The sequence below is a fragment of the Cibotium barometz genome, chromosome 30 (assembly GCF_041138505.1).
Source record: "Cibotium barometz isolate CiBa-2024 chromosome 30, ASM4113850v1, whole genome shotgun sequence".
Taxonomy (NCBI): domain Eukaryota; kingdom Viridiplantae; phylum Streptophyta; class Polypodiopsida; order Cyatheales; family Cibotiaceae; genus Cibotium; species Cibotium barometz.
Window position 1 is genome coordinate 31,382,653 of NC_141075.1, and position 14,838 is coordinate 31,397,490.

Below are 14,838 nucleotides of genomic sequence, written 5' to 3' on the forward strand. Positions count from 1 at the left end.
AGCCAGGGCTGGAGAGGTACCATAATAATGGAACTATACAACATCATCCTTAAGGGTGCAATCATCCTGTAACTGTAACGCAACATCCTCTTGTGAGGGATCCAAATCCTGTGCCTGCAGAGCCTCATCCTCCAGAGAAGGATCAACATCCTGTGAGGCAAGAGCTCCATAAGGGTTGGGGTGCTCCACTAGGGGTGCGGGTAAAGGGGCAGGTATGGGGGCCCGAGGGCGCCTGCCTTCTCTAACCACAACCCAAAGCTGTGTGGTTTGTTGTGGCATAGGAGCAACTAGAGTCTATGCAACTACAGAAGGGATCTGATGGGTCCACGCCACCTCCTAGCATGGCCCCTCGATATAGGCCAATCTCTAGCAAAGCAGCCCTGTTGACGACAAATCCGACACCGGTCAGGTATGCCTGCAATCTCCATCCTCTAGCAGAAATGAGAGCCGTCAAGTCTCTGAAGCATAATAAGGTCATCAGTAATCGATGGATCAGGAACAAGCACAAGGACCCGGAGTACACCATCAGAAGTGGCGGTAACAGCCGCGGAAGCTGAGACGGGAGAGCCCGGAAGGGCCGGTACCTCTAGAACTTGGCCAAAGGATGCCCCTATGGAAGCTAAAAGCTTCCAATAAGACCGAGGAAGAGGAGGGAACCACAGTGAGACCGGGGTAAGGCATTGATCCTCTGCCACTGGATCAAAGCCCACCTGGTACTAAAAAAAGAAAATCTTCCTAGGGCCAAGAGGGAAGGGGCTGCTAGCAAAAACCTAAGAAGTAGCTTCTAAAGAATGAAAGTCCACCTGGAAGAAACCTCGACCAAGCAAACGAGTATCCTGGAAGAATCGGCAAGAATCTTTAGGTCCACATGTCCTACCCCCATAAAGGTGGGAAGTGTGTGGGTGATTACTTCATCGGTGCCTTGATCCTACAAATATTCGACTTTTACATCTATCCTCTGATGCGGGAAGCCAACCGTTCTAATGTCTTTCAACCTTACCAGTTTTGTCAGCCCACTACCACCACCACCTCAAATAGCCACATAAATCACTACCATTTCTCTCACGATCTTGATCAAAACCTGTCCAGCCTTCTTGCCCATATTGATAAGCTTTCTACATTGTTAGAGAAAGCCACAAAAATTAATGCCACACATCTTTGGTCATCACATGGAAAAGGGCCAAAACCGTCTCCAGAAAGTCAATGGAAATCAGCCTATCCTTTAATATGATGGACATCAAAGAATGATATGCTCCTCATTTTGAATCTGATCAATGTCGCATATTTGGTATGTCTATATCTCATGATCCTTGCATGTGATTGGAAACTCTCTCCATGTCGAAATGTGAGTATGTACTCAGACTAGGTATGTGACATGAGTTCCTAGGTACCTTGACATCTGGCTAAACCCATTTGTCATACTCACACAATAGTCTTGAAATGTAAGGTGGAAGTTGGAAAAACTTTCTTAACAGCAGGTAGGGAGCCAACAACAAGGCAGAAAATCAGCAGAAGAAAGATGCACGATGGGGGTGACAGCAAGGAAAAGTTGAAGAGTATATGAAAAGATTTCATGTAACATAAAGTAGGCATACCTTTTTGATGAAGTTCACCCAGCGAAGCTGATGAGTTTGTATCCGAAGTCAATACCTCTTCTGTGGTGGTTGACAAATTCTCCGAAGAAGAACTTGTCATCATGGGCCTCTTGATTTCTGACCAGCTAGGAACAATAGATCCTTTCAAGAAAGAAACTGAACTTGGTTTTGTTACTAGGGCCCAAGAAGGGATCTCTATATTAGCCAATGTTGTTCTTGCATTATTCTGAACACTGGAAAATGACCCAATGTAGCCAAGGTTGATTAAAACGTTGGAAAAATAGGGATGCTTTATCAATAGCTTCACGTCCATAATATGTGTTTACTTGAGTATTTACGTCAAGTATTCACCTTGGATAAATATGATCATTGAAGGGTATAAGGGATAGCCTCCTCTTGGTTTCCATCTTCTCCTCCACAAAGATCCTGGATTTCCAGCCACAGTTACACAGTGCAAAACTGTAAATACACCATCTTCTTAAGCTCTTTATGTTTGCTTGATAGAACTATTTTTTTATTTTTTTAATGCGTGCCATACATTTGGAACCATGCCCCAGCGAGTACAGCCAATGCCCCCTTGCTTATACGATCTTCAAATCACGCAGCTCTTTCTTACATTAATTTTTGAAAACCAAGAAGAAGGATTAATTTTATTCTATGACTTTCAGTAGCAATGCATTTATTCTATTCCAGTTGTATGCTTTTTTCATACTTAATAGAAGTCTCTTTCCTGAAGGAAAAAAAAAAACCACCATGACTCCACTATCATGATCCATAGAGGGATGGCCTAGAGCTAGAGCTACACACTTCAGGATATTCCTTGGTCACATTTCACACCCTCCCACCAGGAAGATCATTGCCAGCAGCATCATACCTGGCAAATATGGAGGGCCAGATGCACCAAGGCAATCGAGGGCACCCACATTTATCACACTGAGTGCATTTGTACCATTTGGGGGGGATACTATTCATACGCTTATGGCCAAAATCAGCGCAAGAAAAGTGTGTTCTCTTCATGAGGCAGCGGGATCATGGGATCTTCTTCTCTTCAACTCCCATTGGATTCTCTTGGCATCTCTGCGCCCCTCACTGGTTGCCTGTGATTACCTTACACTCTATGATGAGGATTTCCGGCTTCGAGCCATGATTTTGTTTGGGATTCTTTCATACTTAACAGAAGTGATTATGGGATTCGGAGTGATTGGAGCACTTGGGGGAATAGGTGGAGGGTCCTTGTGAGGACACTCTTCAATACAGTGTGGGCCTCTGCATCGAAAGCATTGCATCGGTGGCCTATGTACCATATTGTTGAGGCCCAAAATCCTCCTCAACCATACCACTTCACATGAAGCAAAGCATGTTGCTTTGTACTCAGCCTTTTGTAGACGAGTTGAAAGAACAAACGGCCATATTAGTGCTAGAGGTACAATGATACAATGCGAGGGGATCCAAGTGGATCCTTGGCATCTATGACTGGCTCTCTGTCAGATCCCCAAAGGATCACCTTGTAGAACGCTCCTGGTACAAGACTCGAAACCTGCATAACAAAGCCAAGCAACGTGAAGGGGGTGCAGGCCTGACTCACCTCCCAACCTTGACAACCGTGGGCAAAACCCACAAGTCTTGGCTGTCCCCACCGAGCCACGAGCTAAGCTAACTAGTTGGACGTACCGACCAATCTCTACCTCGTGACGTCCCATAACGCCACGAAGCTACCTTCGCGGGCCTCAAGACTGTTGCCGGTCTTGGCTGCATAAAGCAGGTGCACGTCTGCACTAGATCAAGGCTCTTGACCATAGAGCTCTCACAAAGACACGCGAGTCTCTATGAACTATTGACTAACCTTGGCCACCCTTTTATAGGCTCTTGGCCGGTCACCGGGCATCCACACTTGGACGCCCGCCCATCCATACTTGGGTGTCCGCCCGTTAGTCTATCCCTAGCCCACCTCGCCAGATTGGTAGCTTCTCCACCTTTCGACCCCATACTTGCCGACCCGCAGGTAGGCATACCTCATAGGTATGATCACTAGGTGTTGTGTCCAGACCCAATTTCTGCACAAGTTTGTAATTAACAAAGTTGTGTGAGCTGCCAGGGTCGAGAAGAATGTGGATTCTAAGGCCATGCACTTCTCCATAAACTCAGAGAAGCTCATGCAAGCCAAAAACTTTAGAGTTGAACATACAATCAGAACAGGAACTAGGGCGAGAAAGTACAGTGACTGAAGTACCTATTAAAGTCAACTGGTTAGCTGCCTTTGGCTTGGGTCCTGCGTTGGTCTTTGCACCCTTCTTCTTCGGGCACTCGTTATGCATATGTCCTTTTTCTTCGCAGATGAAGCAACGTCTCTCCTTTGCTGGGGTCGAAGTAGAATTCTTCGAAGGTTGGTTCGAAGACTTTCCTTCTGTCGTGCTAGCCATCGGTGCGGAGAACTTCCTTTTGTGCTTGTTTCCCTGCTTGATCGTGGGTTTAGATTTGGAAGAGACCATTGTATCGTCTCATAAATATGAGCAGAATGAATGGCCTCGTCCAAAGTTTTGCATTTGTTGTTTTTAACCTGTAAACGGTACGAGACAGGTAAACTGGCTACGAAGAAACCCAAAAGAGTAGTAGAATCTATCTTCGTAGCTTTCATCTGCAAGTCTCAAAATTTATGGAGGTGGACCTCATAAGTGAGGTTCTGCGAGATCATGGTTAAACTAGCAAACTGAGCAACGATATCGTAGTCATCCTCCTTCTTGAGAAATTCTTTTTGAAGACTTCTTCAAACTGTGCCCAAGTTGTTGGTTAAGGTTTGAGCTCTTTCCACCAAAGCAAAGCTTTGCCTGAGAGGAGAAATGGACCTGCCACTTATGTAGCCATGTGTCCACTATCTCCTTGGTGCGCTGCTTTTGCTCGCCCCCAAACTGTTCCGGAGTAATGTTGGAGCCTAAAGCAGATGCCAAGGTATCCATACCCGAGAGAGTAGACAGGGTAGTGGTCAATAAAGAGATGAAATTTTGTAAAGCCTGCATCTGTGCGGCGACTTGTGCCTGGCGTTCCGAGAAAGAAGCTTCGAAAGCAACTTTAAACTCCTGAAAATCAGATTTGGATACAAAATCGTCGGAAAGATCGCCTTCGGTGGCGTCCGTAGCCTGTAGGTCTTCACGTTCGGGAATGGGTTCCATCTCGAATTCTTGGGTCGACATCTTGAAGAGGGCAAGATGTGAGAAAAGCTTGGCTTTGAACAAGGAAGAGTGCTAGAGAGTTTAAAAAAACCATGCTTGAGGGCTTTTTTAAAAAAAAATACCCATAAAGCTTGGGTAAAAAAAAACTTTTAAAAAAAAAACACATAAGCTAGAGAAAATAAGTCACATAGAAGTTTTAAAAAAATCTAAATGCTTTGTTGTTCTAAAACAACACATGCTTATAGTGTTAAAAAAAATTGCTTTCGTTTATTTAAAACCCACACGAAGCGTGTAAAAAAAAACGCTGGGTTCGTTTAAAAGCATAAGGCCAAAAAAACGCAAGGCTAAAAACATCAAAAAAAGCATACGACGACTGCCACGCACACGTCAGCTAATCAACGAGCGCTTTCCGCTTTTCTCTGCAGTACGGCGATCGCCAATTCGCGAAACGTCTTACCTGCTCGCCGTCGACTGATTCGTGGAGATCCTATGGTCTGCGCAGGTTACACAGCCGCCAAACATGCTCAGCCGGATGCAATCACCTCATCTCTCTCTCTCTCTCTCTCACGCTGTTCACACAGCCGACATCTCTTTGCCTCTTGTCTCTCTTTCTCATGATGTTCACACAGCAGCCGACATCTTATGTTTCTATCCTTGCCAACAACTCTTCTTCTTGTTTAACAAGACAACCCTTTACAAGACCAAAATCCCCAACACGGGTTCCAACGATGCAAAAATAACATGATGAAATCTGAAAAAACAGCAGTATGTACGAAATAACAAGTCTACTCGAACTCATACCTTTTCTTTGATCTCGTTTTTCTCTACCTACCGACTTGCTCGTTCTCGAGGCTTGCTCTGATACCACTGACAAATCCCCAAAGGATCACCTCGTAGAACGCTCCTAGTACAAGACTCGAAACCTACAAAACAAAGCCAAGCAACGTGAAGGGGGTGCAGGCCTGACTCACCTCCCAACCTTGACAGCCGTGGGCAAAACCCACAAGTCTTGGCTGTCCCCACCGAGCCACGAGCTGAGCTGACTAGTTGGACGTACCGACCAATCTCTACCTCGTGACGTCCCATACCGCCACGAAGCTACCCTCGCCGGCCTCGAGACTGCTGCCGGCCTTGGCTGCATAACACAGGTGCACGTCTGCACTAGATCCAGGCTCCTGACAATAGAGCTCTCACAAAAACACGCGAGACTCTATGAACTATTGACTAACCTTGGCCACCCTTTTATAGGCTCTTGGCCGGTCATTGGGCGTCCACACTGGGCGCCCGCCTGTCCATACTTTGGTGCCCACCCGTTAGTCTATCCCTAGAGTAATCGGAAGATGGTTCCGGTCTTCCTCAACAGGGCTCAAAATAGCTGGAGTAGGGAAGAAAAAAAACTTTCTCGGGCTCAGTGGCAAAGGGTTGCCCTTCAAAACCTCTGAGGCTGCGTCCTTGGAATCAAAATCCACCTAGAAGAAACCTCTTCCAAGCAACCTGACATCTCGAAAGTGTGGAGCAAGGTCGGAAGGCAGAGCCGCCAGGACCCAATCCCGAGCCTGGAGACGGGAAGGGTGAGATCAAAAGATTCTGGCAATGAGGGTCGTTTTGGAGTCTTTCCCGATTTCGGCGAAGAGGACCGCGAGCTCGGCTTCGGAAAAAACAATGGTTCATTTGGCCAAGGGAGAATGATTAGCCATGATGCTAATCAAAGAAGAAGGCCGACTTGAACCCGGATGAGGAGCAATCCGAACCCGTACCTCTCCAGTTTTGAGGATTAGCCCTGGCTTTTCCCCGAAGTGGGAGACACAGGTAAGGTTTACATCGTCAGATTTTCCCTCCCTTACCTATGCGAGACGTACTTCCACCTCTAAAGGGGGTTCTTCGTCGACCACGAGATCTGGTCGTTCCTACTCTAAGTCCTTATGAGGATTGTCTCTTGGAACATTTAGGGTCTTGGGGGTTTTTTCTGCGTTCGCGGAGACAAATTGTAAAAACCCAGCTTCATTGTGCTGGACCTATGGATGTATTGCTCTTGCAAGAGCATAAACTAGATGCTAGCCAGTGTGGGAGATCAGGCAAGCTTCTCTTAGGACACACCTTTTGGTCACCAGCTGTTGGTACCAAGGGTGGTGTTTGTATCTCTGTTTCAGCTTTGATCTTGCCTTGCATCATTGGACATGGTGTCATTTTGCCTGCGAGAGCGAAGTGGATCCTTCTTATGGAGGGTACTACACGCATTGGTATTCTCACTACACTAATGTCTCTTGCCGACCATTGTATTATTGGTGGGGATTTTAACATGGTTGAGATGCCAACGGATAAAAGAGGTGGACATGAGGACTTGGTGCATCTTCTTGAAAGAGCGTCTTGGGAGAGGTTTATACTCTCCATTCATGGCAGATATTGTTGGCATGAGGATGACATTTCGAGGAGACCATCCACTCTTCTTTATTCATGGTCTAACAAGAGAAGGGATGTAGGATGTATTTATGCACGGTTAGACTGATTTTATGTGGATGATTAGGTGCTTGACAGAGAGGGGCATACTTTTATTGCTACAGGCACCTCTAAATCGGATCATTGCCCAGTGGTTTTATGTATTAGAGATCCGAATTGCCATGGATCAGCAGTGCATGTACGCATCCCAGATCATTTGTTTTCAGATGCAGAGCTATCACGTCGTATGCTTGATATTTGGAGATCTCATGATTTCTCACAGGCCTCTCAAAGCCTCGCCTCTGCTCTCTGTGATATTAGTGACTTTTATCACACATGTGCCCTGTCTAAGAGGAAAGAGGCCTTGGATTTAGAAAGGACTATTAGACGTAGTTTGGCTGCCTTAACAAGTTGTAGATTCTTTATGTATTGTTAGGGAAGAACTTCATCACTCTCTTGAGCAGCGCACGGAGTACCGTTTCCATACTGAGGAATCCTTTTGGACACAAATGGGTGGTAGATGCAACAAACATTTCTTTGCTACTCACGGCCCATCACATGCCAGAGATAGTGTCAAGCAGTTGCAGGATTCACATGGCACTCTTCACTCAAATCCTCTTATGGTTAGATAGATTGCCACTGATTTCTATAGCTAGCTTCTTAGTGTTGAGCCGCACTCTGATTTGAGACACCAGGCACAGAGAAAGGTTTGGAATGCATTGCCATATTTGATCACTGAGGAGATCACATCAGCTCTCCAAGAGATGTGTGCCGCTCTGGATCCCCTTTTTCTATGCAGGAGTTCAGTCATGCTCTTCATGCCTTATCTCATGGTAAGTTTCTAGGGGAGGATGGCCTCTCCCCTATTTTTTTCATTACTTTTTGGGATGAGATTGGGGCTGAGATCACATCGGCTCTCCAGGAGATGTGGGACACAGGTTCTATGCCTTCTTCTCTCACTGAGGGGCCTAGTTATCTTATTCCTAAGAGTGGGGATAAGACATTGATTGGCCAGTGGAGACCTGTCACCTTATTTGGGACTGCATATAAGATTCTTGCTAAGGCAGTGAGCATCAGATTGCAACCAATTTTGCAAGATGTCATTCATCAGAATGGATTCTTAAATGGCAGGAGCATCTTTGATAACATTTTCTCGTTTTGGGAGGCCGTCGAATGGGCTAAAGCGAGCAATCAGCCCTTAGCCATTCTGTTCTTGGATTTTGAGAAGGCCTATGATAGAGTGGATTGGGACTTCCTTGAGGGTACTCTTAGCCATATGGGCTTCTTTCGGAGATGGATCAAGGGAGTTTTATGCATGTATTGTGATGCCCACAGTAGAGTGCTCGCTTGGGGTGATAGAGAAGAGCGGTTTCAAATTTCTTGCTTAGTACGGTAGGGTTGCCCTTTAGCCCCATTATTATGTATCATAGTTGGAGAGGCCATGAGCATCTTTCTCCGCTCCACTGCTGGTATTTCTGGATTGAGGTTTCCTCTTCGTAGTCAAGAGGAATTGGTTGACTCTGAGTTAGCTGATGACACAACCATGTTCTTTGAGGCTTCACATATATGCTTATGTTCCTTCCGGGTAGCACTAGAGGAATTCTATTTGGCAGCAAGGACACTCATTAATTGGCACAAATCTGTTGGTTTTTGGGTTAGTGATTCACCGAGAGTTGCTTGGGGTGTAGAGCTTGGTTTTAGTTGGATTGGTAGAGGATGCATTGCTAGATATTTGGGATGCCAGGTTGGTATTGATATTTCTCCTGCACAACAGTTTGCTGTGGTACTTATGAGTATCCGTAAGAAGCTCCTTCATTGGAGCTCCAAGAGATTAGATTTAGCTTCCATAGCTTTGGTGGCTAATCAGGTATTGCTCGCCTCAGCTTGGTTTATTGCCTCTTGTTGGTGCTTCTCTCGTGCGTGCATTGGTCAATTGCGGAGATTGATCCACAATTTCCTCTGGTCGGGTTTGGATGGCACCTCAGACACTCATGCCAGGGTAGCTTGGCTCACAGTTATTCAGCCCAAACGAGAGGGGGGCTTGAATATTATCGATCTGGATGTTCAGTGCAGGGTGTTGCTCTGCAAACTTGTGGTCAGAGGTTTCCTACCAGGCATTGAGCCTTGGAAGGATTTTTTCTTGTCTCAGATTTCTAGATGTACACCCCAGGTTGGGAGAGACTGGGTGCCCAGCACACGATTTTTGTTCACAGAGGCTGATATCAGGGCATCATCTGCCCCTCTATTGCAGCCATTGTCAAAGCATGGAGAAACATGAGAGCTTTTTTGCGACAAAGGCTTCCTAGGTCTTTGGATGAGGCTGACCGACAACCTATTATGTGAAACGAGCTCATCACAGATGAGGCCGGTTGGCCACTTGGTGCATCTCGTTATATGCAGTGGTCAAGATGGGAGAGATGTGCATACACAGTTCTTGCTTGGAAGACCTTTAAGAGTCTTCCACAGGATCGGAGAGCTGCATCCATTTAGCATCTTAGGGGCTCTCGCATTTGTATTGATCAGATTGATGCAGCTATTCCACATGAGTGGCTCTTTGAGACCTTTCATGGAGACTATCATCCGAGTTGGCTGGGAGTTTTTTTGAGGGTAGGCATACCTCTGGAGGTCATTTCTCTCCTAGGCCAAGAGGCTACAGATTGCATCATTTACTCTATCATGCCTGGAGGGAGATTGAGGAGATGTAATATGGAGGAGATCATCCCAGATACTAGGCTTAGTCCAGTGAGAATTGTTGGTCGTTTGGGAAAGCATTTGTTCATTGACCCTTCTCCTCAGATAGTGGGGCTCTTGGTGTTTGTGGTTATATGGTGGCAGTCCTATCAAATATCTTCAGTGGGATCTAGGAGAGTGGCAGTGGATTGATGCCTTCGATCCTTTGAAAAGCCTTCCTTTTTTCAGTTTCACCGTCCGGAATGCGAGGCTTTTCCTCACTCGACAGATGCATAGGATCCCTACTCTCAGGCCTCATTGGGAGAGCTATGATATTTCTCCAGTGATACAACGCAGGAAAAGCACGTTGTATTTATGCGGGAGTGGGACCATGGCATCTTCTTTTCCTCTAGTACCACATGTCTTTCATGGCATCATGATGCTCCTTAGTGATTGAAATCACCTTACATATTGGGGTGATTCTATTCTTTTCCGGCTTATAGCTATGATTGTTGCATGTCTTTTTCATACTTAATAGAAGTCTCTTTCTGAAAAAAAAATAAAAAAATAAAAAAATAAAAAAATAAATGCCCTGTATGGGTTGAGGTTGTCGACTTTCCCTCCATGGGGAGACGCTTCCTAGAATTGTGGCAGGATTGGGCAAAGTAGTTTGCCCCCCCAGAATAAATGGAAACATGAATCAATTTTGCATCTTGTGGGATATTGACAAACTCACCCTTCTAGGCATTGTCATTGACTCAGGGGACCTATGATAGGAGGAAGGCCTTTCAAATTAAAATGGGGAAAATTTGCAGGCGCGTGTTTCCAACGTGGGAAATTTGGACATATGCAATTAGAATGTCCCGAACCGCAATTACAGCCACCTCTCTCGGCTATCCCTGTCACAACAAGGCACAATATCCAACAAAAGACTAAATTGCCAGATGTTACACAAACTCAAAAAAATGTAAATGAAAAAGGCAAAGGAAAGCAAGTCTCGGTATCTCAGCCAGTAACTCTAGCGTCTACCTTGAAAAAAAAGAGAAAAATACAGGTCTCAGAGGCTTTGGAGGATTGGACCTTGCCAAAAAAGCCTCTTAAAGCAAAGTGACCGATAATTGAAAGAAACTATATGGTTCCGCAGCCAAATGTCTACATGAACAAGGGAGATGATGGTACAACCATTGCTGATGCTTGGGCAAAAATTGCAAAAGGGACGTCCTCATAGTTTCAGGACAACAGTCCTATCTTGGGGAGCATTCTGATGCTTACTTTCAAGATGATCTTGGTAATGATGTTTTGGATCTGGGTGATGTTCCTATGAACACCGCCTGATGTCCTATAATTACAGTTTCATGGCCTTTTACGTACTCTGCATTGTATATACATGACTGCACCAATTAAATGCATGACATATAATGTCTGTGGGTTGTGCAAACCCGAAAATGGCGACTTTTATGGTCTTATGTTGCTAGCATGAAGCCAGATGTGATATCTTTGCAAGAGCACAATCAACATGAATTTACTGGTCAATTGGGTTACTTTGCGGGATATAGTATTTTTTATGCAAGCACAAGGGACTACTCCAGTGTGCTTATCATGGTCCGCAGTGAACTACACCCAACTCTTGTATTCAATGATCTAGCCAACTAGCTGGACGTTGGTTGGCTGTACAATGTTTGTTGCACGGGGAATTTTTTGAGTTTGCTGCAGTTGATGCACACAGCGTCAGCCAAGCAAGCTGCCTTATGGGCTGAAATTAGAGCTTATCCATGGTTGTACAATGCCTTTATCTGTGGTGATTTCAATAAAGTGCCCTTGTTGGGAGATAATTCCTCGGAGCACTCACATATGTTGGCTTTGGAAAAGGTTGCTTGGGTAAACATGGTTGATGAAATACATGCACTAGATTTATGGCCACATGTCAATAAAGTGCCCTTGTTGGGAGATAATTCCTCGGAGCACTCACATATGTTGGCTTTGGAAAAGGTTGCTTGGGTAAACATGGTTGATGAAATACATGCACTAGATTTATGGCCACATGTGAGACAAGGGATGCCTGGTTACACTTTCTCGCATTCGGCCATATTTTCTTACCGTGCTAGGTTGGACAGATGGTACTTGTTAAATTTTGAACTGCCAATAGATGATATGCCCTTGTATAACAAATGGGTGTTGCAAATAAACAATAGCTATCTCTTACATGACTACTTCCAACAAATGGTGAATCCCTCCGCTAGCTTCTTAGATGTTTCAAAATCCAAATGTTGCATGGTATAGATTTGTGACCCGTATGCAAGTTGTTATTCAAGATTATGGCAAAAACTTTTTGTATGAATGAAGGCAAATGGTAACAGAAGCCAAAGTCAAATGTCAAGTTGTGCAAGAATTGGCTAATGCACGCCCATTACAACTTGCTGAGGAAGAAGCTCTTTGTATTGCTAAAGAACAACTAGCTGCAAATGACAAGAGAAAACTAGAAAAATGGAAAGTGAGAGCCAGTGAGAAATGCTTGCGGGATAAGGGCTGCTCCTCTAAACAATTCTTCCGAGAGCTTTATCATGCCCGACAAAAAGATGACATTAAGAGGGTTAAAATGGACATAGGAAGATGGACATCCACAAAACGAGAACTTGCAGATGCATATGCAGCTCACTTTGGAGCATTCTTTGCTTCCCCGCAACCCTCTTCGCTACAAATGCAGGCCGCTAGGGAAGCCTTATTGGTTCATGTACATCCAATATTGTTCCTGGATGATGCCAATACTATGGAAATGCCCTTTGCTGAAGAAGAATTACAACAGGCTTTGCATGACATGGGGAGATGGAAAGCCCCCGGTTGGGATGGACTAACGGTGGAATTCTTCATGCAATTTTGGGACCAATTGAAAGTGTCTTTGCTACATATCATAAATCTTTCATAGAAAAATTGGGAATTGCCTTCCTCCTGGAAAGAAGGAATGTTAAAACTCTTTCCAAAAAAAAGCTTATGTGAGTCTTTTGTAGATTGGAGACCCATCACGCTGATGCTAGTGGTATACAAATTGGTTGCAAAAATGCTGGTTAACCGCCTCAAGGGCTCTCTCTATACGGGTTTGCATCCGACGCAATATGGGTTTGTGCCTTGCAAACACATTACGAACAACATTGTGAATGCGTACATGGCATTGGGTATGCTAAATACACAGAACAAGATGTGCTTCTAATGCAAATAGATATTAAAAAGGCCTTTGACACAATCCAATGTGACTTTGTGGCAGAAACCATGCACCATATGGGCCTTCATCGCAAAATGAGGAATATTGCCGCACATCCACTGCTTTTACATATGGATCACCTTCTTGCCACACATACTTTGCATGGGCTGGTTTTGCCATCAGGTGAACAATTTGTGGGATGAGCATATGCAAATGATTTCTTCTTTCTACCTAGAAATGATGCGGATGATCTCAAGTCGGAATGGAAGCACTTGACCTCTTCGCATGTGCGGCAGGCCTCAAAGTCAATTTCAGGAAATCCAAACTCTTGCCAATGAAAATTGAAGCTTTGCATGCTCATATATGGCCAGGGCAAATAATTGAGCCTTCAAAGATTGTGCATCATTTGGGATATCCGCTAGCATGGAACACTACTGCTAATTCACACACAGACTGGATATTACACCATATAAAAGGAAAATTGTACTACTGGAAGCTTTCCACTTGGCCTTTGCATGTGCACATGAGAATAGTGCAATCCATACTCATTCCATATATTCAGTTCTTTTTACCTCTTTTGTTTTGGCCAAGGGATTGGGTTGATGCCTTTATGTTGGAAATATTAGAGTTCTTTTGGAAATCAAAACACCATAAGAAAGCACTCATGCTATTGTCAATGGCCGTAGCAGGGCTGGTTGCCCGGCACACACTGTGGTGGCTCTTCTCTGGACAGTATGTTCGAAGTCCTACATGATCGTAGCGCAATGTAGAAGACACTATGTAGCGGAACACAACACAAGAAGAGACGAAGCTGCGGAAGGAACGAGAAAACTTGCACTACTCAGAGAACACTGATACATGTCCTTCATTGTACCGTGCACACTCAGCAGAGGTCACAATGAAGAGGACGACACAGCTCAAGCTGATGACAAAACACGGGGTACAAATGGTATGAGGGATCAGCATAAAGGATGTCCTCCAAGGTGAGGTAAGGATGCAGGCTCAAGATGTCCTCCAAGACGGATGAAGAGGATGTCCTTGTGGGATAAGGATCAAAAGGATGTCCTCCAACAAGATGAGTGAGAGACAAAGAATGAAGGATTTCACATATCCTTCAAGATGAGTCAAGGGACCATGTATGCCTGAGGTCTAGTCGGTGGCATCTCCTATCTTTGGTGGTGGATGCCATAAGGTGGTAGCGTAGCCTTTGGTAAAATCTCCTATCTCTAGAGATGCCATTGGAGTGTCAGCCGGTGCCATCAGTGCCGTTGGAGCCTTCAATGCTGCGGATGATTCCAATGCTTGGCACCTCCGTTGACTCTCTGTGACAGTGTGACACTGTTGCGGTGGACAGTCCGTGTTGGTGTGACACTGTTGTGGTGGACAGTCCATGTGCGGTGGGCACCCTTGGTGGCTACAAGTTGCCCACCACTAGAGTGCTCTCCGTCCTCGGTGAGGAAGATAGAAGTAGGTTGCCTGGAGAAGTACCCTAGGAGAGTTTCTTTATTTTTTTTAAAAAAATTTATCAACCACCAGGACATGAGAAGGTGGGGTCAGGCTTGTAACACCACAGACCAAAGTGTCCCCCCTATTACACCAACTCTCTGTCCCCTTGGCTCCTAAACTGATGCACCATGACACAGATGGCTCCTATACTTCTCATACATAGATGAATGACTTGGAGTTAATCCCATCTAACAACCACTAATCCTTGTACACATGATAAAAAGCTATACAAATGTAAGCATGGAAATACACCTAGGTTGTGAACGTG

The 14,838-nt window shown here is 45.0% G+C and overlaps 1 protein-coding gene across 5 annotated transcripts in view; it reads right to left on the minus strand.

Annotated features, from left to right (window-relative positions):
• Positions 1 to 14,838, minus strand: part of LOC147621385 (uncharacterized) — a 152,962-nt gene that overhangs the window by 29,117 nt on the left and 109,007 nt on the right. For 3 of the 5 annotated variants that reach the window (XR_015269820.1, XM_086824139.1, XM_086824138.1), the window contains 2 exons: positions 1,947 to 2,021; positions 1,596 to 1,828 (listed from right to left, as the gene is read on the minus strand). The exons of the other annotated variants lie outside the window; for them this stretch is intronic. Coding sequence is in view for 2 of the 3 variants with exons in the window: in XM_086824139.1 (XP_086680265.1) it covers positions 1,596 to 1,828; positions 1,947 to 2,021 (308 nt within the window). In the remaining variant the exon portion in view is untranslated. The remainder of the gene's footprint in view (positions 1 to 1,595; positions 1,829 to 1,946; positions 2,022 to 14,838) is intronic. 5 annotated transcript variants of the gene reach the window in all.